We start from the raw sequence: 11,636 nt of genomic DNA, 5'->3' as shown, positions 1-11,636 counted from the left end.
CTTAGGTTTCAGTATCTATGACTCTTTAAGACCATAAGGAGTTAAGACATGTATTAGTTTTGAAAATAAACATTTTAAGCAAAATACACCTAACTTGATCTGCCTAAATTTATGTTTTTAGACTGAGGCATGTCACTGAAAAGCTTTTACACCAGGAGTATCACATTCCAGTCCTCAAGGTCCAGAATCCTGCAGCTTTTAGATGTCTGTTCTTTAAAAAACTTGGCATGGCAGGCTAAATTTCTAGGGATACATTCTTTTCAACATCGAGTTCCTTCCATCTACACTACTCTGACCAGCCTACTCTGACCCTGATGAAGAAAATAGGGAAGGTGTATTAAGGATGAAATGCTGTAAATCTTCCACCAGACACTGACATGTGTTTTGCATACAGTTCAATTTTGGTCTCAGCTGACCAGAGCAGGTCTAAAAGGGTCATGAGAACTTTTTTCTGTCATGTCATGTATGTTAGAATAAGTTATAACCGATAAAAATAAAAAAAACTCAGAAACCACAGCATTAAGAAAATAGCATTTATTTCATCTGAACTGTGCAATGGTAATACATTTTACATTTGAGCAGCTGTGTGACATGCTGTACCACTTAGACTGGGAACACTGTATCATTGAGGGCCACACACAACAGCCTTTAAAAGGGCACCACACTTCAAAACTGAGATAAAGTTCAAAAACGCGACTGTGGTTGATTCAGGGACCTGGGAGCAGAACTGAATTACGTCTAATTAAAATATCTAATGCAAAGCTCCCATTACTTCCCCTTAAATTTCATACTTTACATTTATTCTGCACATTTGAGTACAAAACTTTTACAGTTTTGGGGTTTTGTTTACCTGAATGGTAATGTGGTTAAAGATTACAGCACCACACAAAAGCTGCATCAAAACCAGCTTTAATGGAATTTTATGTGATAGAGCAACACATAAGTGGAAAAAATAGATACATAGCTTTCAAAATTTTTTTTTGTTTTTTACAAAGAAGCCCCTAAAAGTGTATTTAACCCCCTTCATTGAGAGACGCCTAAATAAAACCCAGTGTAACCAGTTTTGAAAACTATAATTTTTCTCCCACTTCACATTTATGTCCTACTTTGTTTTGCTGTGTGACAAAATGTGAAAAGGTTCAAAAGGAATGAATATTATTGCAGGGCATTGTATTCCAAATCTGTTTGTTTAAAAATGTAACTGGACTTCAGATTTTTTGAATCACAGTTTATGTGATATATGTATGTCTGCAAATTTCATAAGAGTGCATAAAAATACTTTATAAAAGGTCTATGGCACAAATCCATGCCTCAACACAGCCCAAAATCCAAAATAATCAATGAGTTGGACAAAAACTGAAGTTGTGATGTGGCAAATAAGACATAACGAACCTTTTTAGATAAAAGGAATAAGAAACATAGCCCTGAAACTTCCACTGTTTTTCTTTTGTCCAGACTTAAGACTTTTCAAGCTGCATCTGACTCTGCAGGTTGCATTAAAAAAATACTGAAATTAGATATGTTCTGCACAGATATTAAACTCAATTTTGCAGATGTATTAAACCCTATTTATTGAATCACAAATAAAGGTCACATTGAATGGTGAGCCAGTAAACAACACTATGAACTGCCAGATAAACCTGCCCCTTATTAACATTTGTTTCCATATCAAAAATGTACTGTGTTACATTTCTGTCACTATGGGCATTACAACAATGTTGGCCTTAAATTTATAATTAATTCATCCACTCGCTCAAAGCTCACAAAAGGCAACTAAAGCAAGAAGAGTTCATTGGTGGCATCCTCTTCGATCATACAACAACAGTCTGAACCTCCACCTCCTCTTGGGAGGTGATGACATACTCCTCTTGCTGCTGCACCATCTGTATTTCCTCTTCTACTGCTTCCTTTGTGGTAACCATGGTAACAGTCCCCTCAGCGTCCTCAGTAGTGCCCCTAGTGGCGAGCAGCGTCCCATCGCTGATGGCGGAGGCCAGCGTCATGGCCACCTGCTCCGTCAGGCTCTCCGGTGTGGCGATGGTGATGGTGTCCCCGCAGTCGGAGATGGAGGCGCCCTCTTCGTCCGCGCCCACGTTTCGCACAATGATCTGGTGGCCGCCCGCGCTGTGGGACTGGCTGACGATCTGCTGGACCACTTTCATGATCTGGTTTCCCATCTTGGAAGAAGAGATAATAGAAAAATGTTTGTGGACTTGTGAGACGAGCTCAACGGGAACTTACATTTATGCATTAATGCTCTTATGTTAGCAAGAGATATATAGATTATGCATATGTTCTCTTTGCTGCTCCCCAAACGTGCACACTGACCTCATTTTGGCTGTCCTGAATGAGTGTAACTTCTTCCTGCATTTCCTCTCCAGTTTGAGTCTATATGACACGAAGGAATACAAAAGCAAGGGAACAACTTTGTTATATTTTTCATGTTAATCTCGCAGGACCAAGAGGCTTCCTGCATAAAACCCCTGAAATAACACCAGGAAATTATAAAAGATGGTGAACAATAAATGGTGTTCCAATCAGGATGTTTGGAGGGGAATAAAAAGGCCAGATAAATTGAAAAATTATTAACCCGAGTCGACAACTTGATGTATTTGAACCCTTCTGTTTTTTAAAAGAATTAATAATTTACAAATTTAAAAAATCCTTGCATGTTAGATATGTCTCCATGCTTTCATTTCATGATTTGATCAAATATGTGTTTCATGTTTTTGACTAAAACTATAGCAGCTTGTAATTTCCTATGTAAATACTGTTTATATGTTAAATCTGAAAGTGACTAAATGATTTATTGTATTGGAATTTGGAATGAGTTTAATAGATCTGAAATGAATTTGGACCTTTATAATTTGATATGAATTGTACCAGTTTGTCTCGCAAAGTACATTGAGATTTTATTTTTTGCAGGTTTAAGATTTTATAAATAAAACTGAAATAAATTACTTAAATACATGAAACGTCTAGAAGCACACAAACCTTTGTAAACCATAGACAGCATCTTTCTTCATTTTAAAATAAGCTATTTTCATAAATAAATAAATGGTAGAAGTTTTTGTGTGGTTTCCCTCAACTTACAATGAGCTCATGTTCTCTCTTCATGCTCTTCTTGCTCTCACCTTTATGATATACTCCTGCGTGTCTGCCACCACTGAGGAGAACTCCACAAGCACCGCATGAGGATCTTCTGCTATAACTTCCTCTGTGCTGAGGCTGTCCACAGCGGCCTGCTCACCCGCTACTGCCCCCTGCTGCTCGTTGGAGTTCTCCCTATTGCAGCCTCCTGGAGTAAAAATAACCATTATTAGGTCAGCTTGTATCGGGGCAGTAAATACCGGAGTCCTTTACCTTCTCTCTCTGTCCGTCACCCTGACCTTTAGCGCGCATGTGTCGGTTGAGAGTCCCGTGCTCAGCGAAGCCCCGCCCACACCTCGGGCACTTGAAAGGCCTCTCTCCAGTGTGGTGCCGGATGTGTCGCACCAGAGAGCCTTTTTCTCTGAAGCCCCTGAGGCAGAACTCACACACATAGGGTTTCTCGTCACCATGGGTCCGTTGGTGAACTTGTAAGGCATTCTGACAAAAATAAATACAAAAAAACCAATCAGCATGAAACTGCCGTTATTATCTTTGCTGTGTATACACATGCACTGCAAACCACCTTGGTCTTGTATCCCTTGTTGCATCTGTGACAGCGGTAGGGTCTTTCATCAGAGTGGGCTCTCATGTGTTCACGAACATGTCCGATAGTTTTATATAGCTTGCCGCACTCGCCGCATTTATACCTCCTCTCGCTGACATGGACCTCCATGTGCTTCTTTAACAGGTAGCCAGTTAGAAACTCTTTTTGACATAGCGTGCACTTAAAAGGTTTGTAACCTGCAACACAGGGACAAAATACACAGATCATATAAAAAACAAAACAATATGCTGCTTTAAAAATGATTGGTAAAATTCTTTAAAATCTTTATCTAAAATCTGAAAAGTGCAACATACATTTCTATTCAGCCCGCTTCATTTGATAATATTTTAATTTAAAAGTAAACACAGCTGTTCTCTGAAGGCCTCAGAGGTTTCTTAGAGAACGTTTGTGAACAAACAGCATCATGAAGGCCAAGGAACACAGCCGACTGCTCAGGGATAGTTATGGAGAAGTTCAGAACAGTGTTCGGTTACAACACAGTTCCCCAGGCTGTGGCCATCTCACAGAACAGCTAAAAATGGGAAAAGTGCAAACTTAGCAGGACATTGGGCTTGTATCTAAAGTGGCAAAACCAGACAAGTAGAGCCGTGCTCTCCACAAATCTAGCTTTCATGAAAGAGCAGCAAGAAGAAATCTGTTGTTGAAAGAAGCCATATATATATATACAAATATCATTTAAGGATTGGCATGAGCTATGTGAGGAACACAGCAAACATGTGGATGAAGATGCGTTGGTCACAAGACTAAAGGCGGGCCTCACCAGAACCATTTGGTGTACTTTAAATGGAACCGTTTCCTTTAGATAAGTCCCTTTTCCATTGCAGGAACTTTAAGCCATTACCTGGGATTTTGAAAGCCCTCTGTGCGTTTTAACTAAATTTGACCAGAGTAATTTCAGTTTCCTGGCCAAGTCCACACTCTGCTGCATAAAAGGTCCAGGTCTGGGAGCCAGGACTTTTAGATTACCCGGGGATTGTTGAGTGGTGGGGTTATGTGTGAAGCAACGATGGTTGGTGGACCCTGTGAGTGTTTTGACTTCTGCTCACATCACCAATCTTCTAAAAATGATTTGAAAACCAAGCAACATTTCTTTCCACTCCCCAACTCTGTGCTTCTAGTTTGGATTAACAACATTTTAAATCACACTAAACTGTAATATACTCGCTAAATCAGACTTATGTTTGGCCATTAATTAAATAATGTCATAGTCAGTCTAACGTAAATTTTTGTTTCCAGTGAACAATCAATTATTGTACATTTAAAAAGCCTAGTGAATCGATTTCCCAACACTGCAACCAGACTATAAGAGATAAAGACACATAACACAAGCTCTACGAGAAAAATCACCCAGAGCTACTGCCTAAAACAAAGGATAAATGTATTATTAATCAAAATAATCTATATAATCTACAAAACACATAAATAACCTATCCATCACAGCTAAAAGGGGCTTTGGCAAGAATAATAAATGAACCTTCAGCTACTCATTCAACAAATTCTGACTCTGAGCTGTAACACTTTTCAGATTTTCCTCTCAACTCTGTGTGTGGAAATCATCTCGTCTTTCTGACCATCTACCAAGCCTTGAAAATTGAGGGAAAGGGAAAAAGGTGGTGCAACCAATAACATCCGAGGTCTTATATCTCAAGCTAGTAATAAAAACCATCTGAGCAGTAGAAGCTTTAGTCATTTGTCCCAGGGCCACACAGTGTCGGTAAAAGTTCTTTCAGCACCGTTTAAGACATGAGCAGAGCTAGCTGGTGTGGCTATTAACATGGGGGAGAATGTTTTGGGTGAAATCTGCTCCAAGCTGCAATAAAAACTATTTTATTTGCATACGGTGGCAATAATAAAGCAGACAAAGTGACGAACACAAACTGGTGTTCTCCTTCCTATCGACCTGATGATCAGCCTGGTTCTTGCTGAAGTCAGGGGTCCGGACAAATTCTTAATCCTTCTTCTTCTGACTCTCTGGCTTGTCAGTCAATAACAATCTCTGTCTCCCAGGAGTCTGTATCATGTCAGCCAAGGCAGCAAATCAAAACACCTCATCCATCCTTGTCCAATACCGAAGACATGTCTCACACAGATTTAAAGGAAAAAGCCTCTGAGGTCTTTGCACATTAAACAATTGGACATTGAAAAATAATTGTCATAGCAAAGAAATATTATGATATCAGAATTTATAAAGAATCGTTCAGTTCCTAAATCACACCCTTAAATAAAGCATCACCATAACTTACTATATAGTTAAAACTTATGGGGGATCATTGCTCTAAAACAGCAATGATCCCACATTTTAATCTTGAATGGCAGAATAATCTGTCATTTCATGGTTTTAGTCTGTGTAGAAATGTTATTCTGTTACAACATAAAACACTGCAAATTAGACATAAAAAAGGGGAAAAGATTACATCCCAGGGGTCCCGTTATGCTCCATTCTACTTTCTGTTGGTCTATCACATTTAATCTCAATAAAATACATTGGATGTTTGTGTTTGTAACAAGACAGCGTCTGAATAGGTTTAAGGTAAATTAACACTTTTGTTAGACGTCCCCAAGTCATTCCAATAAAACTACGAGGACTCTGACTTTTACTGTTTGATAATACAGGCCAAGTATTGGGAAAAAAAAGCTTCAACAGTCAATATGGACTTACCTAAATGACCTTTGACATGAAAACGAAAATAATTCAAGCCTTTGAACGACCGATTACAGTGTGGACAAGTGTACAGTTTACAGGATGCTCGGTTGTCAGCTGTCTCCTATCCAAACAACAAGAAAAGGTTGAGATTCATGACAAATTCATCCAAGATGACCTTTTACAAAAAAAACACGTTAAAATCCATTGTGTACGTACCTCCTCCATCTCTTCAAACTCTTCTTTAACCTGGATCTCAATTACACTCTGATCAACATCAGTTGGTTCGGAACCATCTTTATCCATCTCTTGCGTTGTCAGCGAGGCCTCCTCGACCACCGTTTCCTCTGTGCCCAGCGCAATGCCGGAGTTGATGATAGCCTGGCAGATGAGGCTGTCCCCGGCAGCCGCGGCAGCGGCCAGAGCATCTGCCTGAGACTGGTCAACCACCACCTGAATCAAGCAAAACATTAACACCAGCTTGTGATATGAGCGAAAGGAGAACAAATAAAAGACTGAAAGTGTGTGCTCTCACCTGCTGCTCCTGTGTTGTTCCATCAACCTCCACAGTGAAGTGAACCTGACGGAGGACCTCTTGGGAGCCAGCCTCTACCACACTGACCACACCAGCGTGAGCCTCCACCATCTCCTGATCCTCTGCCTGCTGCTCCACAACTACCACCTCTTTTTGGGAAACTGCCGGGGCTCGATCAGCTTCAACACCTGAAACATTCACACCGTCTCAGTAACTGGTCAATTAACTATGTCATTCCGAATCAGCTTAAACACGGAGAAGCTCTGCTACACTAATTTCATAAATAAAACTATAATGATTTTATGTTATAATAAGGAGTTCAAGTATCTCGGGTTCTTGTTGACGAGTGAGGGGAGAATAGAGCGGGAGATCGACAGATTGATTGGTGCGTTGTGGTGAAGAGAGAGCTGAGCCGAAAAGCAAAGCTCTCGATTTACCGGTCGGTCTACGTTCCTACCCTCACCTAAGGATATGAAATTTGGGTCATGACTGAAAGAACAAGATCCTGGATACAAGCGGCTGAAATGAGCTTCCTCCGTAGGGTGGCCGGGCACTCCTTTAGAGATAGGGTGAGGAGCTCGGCCATCCGGGAGGAGCTCGGAGTAGAGCCACTGCTCCTCTTCGTCGAGAGGAGTCAGTGTAGTTGGCTCGGGCATCTATATCAAATGCCTCTTGGACGCCTCCATCAGGAGGTGTTCCAGGCACGTCCCACCAGGAGGAGGCCCAGGGGACGGCCCGGGATACACTGGAGGGACTATGTCTCTCGGCTGGCCTGGGAACGACTTGGGCTCCCCCCGGAGGAGGTGTTTGGGGAGAGGTAAGTCTGGGCATCTCTTCCAAGTCTGCTGCCCCCGCGACCTGGTTCAGGATGAAGCAGAAGACGGCGAGTACGGGTACTCATTTAAATACTTCTACATTAGACATAAGGAAGTTAAAATTTTAAATCTATTAAAAGTGTTCTTACAGTTTCAAGTTTTTTTTTAAGAGATGCAGCAGTATGGATGATAGAGATGTACCCCATTAAAAAAATTCAAAACAACAATTAATAAATGTTAAATATATAAGTAAATTGGTAACTTTATGATAACCACCATAAGAAATGTTATATTTAAGGTTATCAAACATTTTCCAATTCAAAACAATACTTCTTCAGACTCAAATTTCAAAGTTCAACATTGATTCCTAAGCTCAGGTTTTAAATATGGAACCAGAAAAAAACGTTACACTGTTAAAGAGGATGGACAGACGGACGGACGGAGTGGAAAGATTGCTGGATGGATAAGAAGATGGTCCGTTCACAGAAGGCTGGATAAATATAGGCTGGATGGAAATATAGATGGATCGACCAACTGATGGATGGACGTGGAAATGTTTGGATGTATGGAACTGTTTTAAATGGATATAAAAACACACTGGAAAAGCATACTGGTTGGTTGGGGCAACTTGTTTTTAGAAATTAATTTGTCATGTTTTGGGATACATGTATTGGGAATCAAATCTGAACTTTAGCTACTGCACTAAATTGCTTTTTCCTCTAAAGCCAGTCTGACCTTTCTGCACTCCATCCTTGCTGACCAGGATTTCCTTGTACTGGACAAACCGGATCTTTTCTGTGCATGGAGTCAAAGATTTAAGATGTCTGGTGAGAGCCCCCGACTCTCTGAAGGACTGTCCACAGAGGGTACACCGATAGGGCCGCTCATCTGCAAGCACAGGAAAAAAAAAAAAAAAAGACAAATGAAGAGTTTGGATTTCTGGCACAGATTTCAAAATGAGTTTATTTCAACAGTGCTGTGCGACTCGAGCTCATTCTCCACACCAGTGTGCCGACGGTTGTGACGTATCAGTGAGCCTTTGGTGCGAAATGAGGTCCCGCACAGTTCACATGAGAAGTTCTTCTGGTCACTGTGAGTTTTCATGTGAGTCCTCAAGATGTTTGTCTATGGAGAGAAGCAGAATCACAGAGTGGAAAAAAAAGTTAGAACCAATCAACAACGAAAGTATTTGCATCATGTGCTTTATGTTTGACTCACAGTTTTAAAAGTTTTTTCACAAAGGTGGCAAATGTAACGTCCCGCTTGATTAACTTTGAATGCCTGTCGTTCACCGTCAGTGTTTTCAGATACAAATGCTGAGATTTTATCAGACTGGTCGGCGACTTTAATAGATGCGATTTTCTTCCTGTGACCTCGACCCATCGGACTACTGCTTTCATCTGTGTGAGAAACAAAGAAAACGGAAACTCAGCAAACTACTGCAGAGCAAATCAGAGAATAAATGTACTGGATAAATATACATCACATGGTTAGTTCACAAACTAATTTGTGTTTCAAAGTAAATCAATGAAATAAAAATATGCATCTTTTATGGATTCTAAGATTCTCAGGGACTCTATGGAGCAAAGGAAAAAGCAAGAAAAGATTTATTAGGGTTGGTAACTTACCATCGGTGGTCCCTGGTGGTATACCTGCAGATATACCATCTGTTTTTATCTTGAAGGTAGAGCTTCGAGTGTTTGAAGGGACCTAGAAAAAATACATACCAAATGACTTTCTAATCCTATTATCTGCTATTTTGAATGGTTTTTTGATATGTAAACAGAAGGGAGAAAAGATGCGATCAAATGCAATCAAAATATTAGACAAAAAAGCTTCATTTTGTAAAGTTTTGCGAGCACTGTTCAATTTTCAGTCCTGCTGAGGCAAAGCATTGGAGAAACACCTTCAGCTGGCTTTTGGAGTATGTTTCTATCTAGTAGGGTAACAGTGGGAGTCTAACAACTGATAATAGCTTGTTAATAACCTACGTTATTGGCATGATTAGCTAGCCTGCACTCATCTGCTTAACACACCTGCTGCTTTATCTTTTATAATGCCAACTATACTTTCCAAAAACCATAGGGACGCTGGTAGTAAAGGAGGAGTACGTGCAGAGCAACTTTGCCAATTACTTCACTCAACTTCTCCACATTCAAACATCAGGAAAAACAAGTTTATCAAAGACTCTCAAGCTGTTTGTGCAGAATCAAGTATTACTCTGGAGGAAAAAAAACTATAAATCTACATTCGAACCCACATTTTGAAAGTCATTAAAGATACAGGGACATGTCCTTGTTTTATTTAACTCACAATATGGTAATCAACAACAGCCCTTTGTTAATTCACAGGGTGTATTTGGTAAATCAGGCAGCAGATCCCTCAGCTAGTAGTGCTGATGAGCAGCAAGTGAGGAATTTCTCTCTTGAAAGGACTGAAAGCCTTTGCTACATGGAGGATGTGTCTCCTTAAATTTGTAACAACCTGTCTGAGCAAAACATGCAGAAGTAAAAGATAACCTGCCTGATATCTGATTTTTTTAATCCCACAGTTTAGGATTTATCATGCCTAACAAAATCACAGACTTTATACAATAAACAGCACCCCACTATGTGGCTCCAATGGTGCAGTATCATTTAGTGTGGTAATTAAGACAATATTGCAATACAAATATAGTACACTTAATTAAATTGTATTTAAAAAATTTCCTAAAAAAATACTGTTTCTCTACTCACAAGTGAAATTACTTGCTTGCTTTTACTAATAAAAGACTACGTAAAGTTTCTCCTGAAATGAATCAACATAAATAAATCTGATGGATTTCCGAGTGGATGATTAAAATAGTTTTGACCACCATAACTACACAGTTTATTTAGTAGAAAAAAATTGTAATTCGAGCACATACCTGAGCTGCCTCGTTGGTCTCCAGCCGCTTACAGCTTTGCTGTAGTTTGTGCTGGATAAAAGCCTCCAGGCTGGAGAACTCGAACTGACACCGTCCGCACTTGTGGACATCATCATCTAAAAAAGCACGAAAACGAACCGTATAAATGTGAGCTACTTTTGTAGCTTCTTCGTCGTTTAGTTCTTATTACTGTACGGTGCTGCATATTTGATGCAAAGTTTTCAAAAATAACACCAACAACAGCTGGGTAAATCCACAGCATTGTAGCAAACTAGCTAATGTTGCTAACGTTAGTTAGCTGCTACTAGCACAATTTCATTATGGAGGAAGTTAGCAAGGCCCAAACGTGATAACTGATATATAAATTAAACTTGTTCTATGCTGTCAGGGGTCTAACCTTCATCTCCCAGTGTAGTCTGAATGGTTATGGTGTCGGTGCCGTCCGTCGTTTGCTCCTTCTCTGTTTCTGCCGTATGATTATTTTCTGCATTCATTTCGTTTGACTTCTCCGTCTCTGTCGCAACGCAGCAGTGAGGCGGGAGCAAACATGGCGGATTTACGACTGCGTAGTCATAACAACTAAAGGGATCCTACCCCTGTGGAATAGACACAGCATTACTATATGGGTAATAATAAGATAATAGCTTTTAAGGGTTGAATAAGTCAGTTGTGTATGCTTTAATTATTAGAGCAAAATATTAAACACCTTACCCAAGTATTTCACTTAGAAAAAACAAACAGGTTATATCTCCGTGGTGTCTGGTCAACACAGCAGTGGCTACATCATAATGTTAGCAGCAAAATATGCAAATCTTGATGTGTTTTCTTCCTTCTTATATATATAGAATTTGTTTTAAAGATCACACAGAAAATACTCCTATTAACAGTCATTTTCTATCAGAGAGCCAAGATAGTTTTTCAATCGCTACATGCATGCTCAGTATGAGGGATTGCTGCAAAGTCAACGCCAGTGACTGTCCACTGTCTCTTCATGCTCATCCAGGAGGAGGGAATGCTGCAAGTCA

At 40.0% G+C, this 11,636-nt stretch overlaps 1 protein-coding gene across 1 annotated transcript; it reads right to left on the bottom strand.

Moving 5' to 3' along the window:
- Positions 1-519: 519 nt before the first annotated feature.
- Positions 520-11,565, bottom strand: LOC124862698 (transcription factor E4F1-like). Its single transcript, XM_047356760.1, has 15 exons — positions 11,323-11,565; positions 11,009-11,207; positions 10,612-10,727; positions 9,335-9,416; positions 8,925-9,106; positions 8,711-8,831; positions 8,442-8,594; positions 6,892-7,079; positions 6,576-6,809; positions 6,375-6,480; positions 3,674-3,891; positions 3,390-3,588; positions 3,135-3,298; positions 2,329-2,388; positions 520-2,177 (listed from the first exon to the last, which is right to left on the bottom strand). The coding sequence occupies exons 2-15, from the start codon at positions 11,103-11,105 to the stop codon at positions 1,812-1,814; spliced, it is 2,286 nt and encodes a 761-aa protein (XP_047212716.1). The 5' UTR covers positions 11,106-11,207; positions 11,323-11,565; the 3' UTR covers positions 520-1,811.
- Between the last annotated feature and the right edge of the window lie 71 nt (positions 11,566-11,636).

Source organism: Girardinichthys multiradiatus, chromosome X, assembly GCF_021462225.1.
Source record: "Girardinichthys multiradiatus isolate DD_20200921_A chromosome X, DD_fGirMul_XY1, whole genome shotgun sequence".
NCBI lineage: Eukaryota > Metazoa > Chordata > Actinopteri > Cyprinodontiformes > Goodeidae > Girardinichthys > Girardinichthys multiradiatus.
This window is presented reverse-complemented; position numbering and strand designations above follow the sequence as displayed.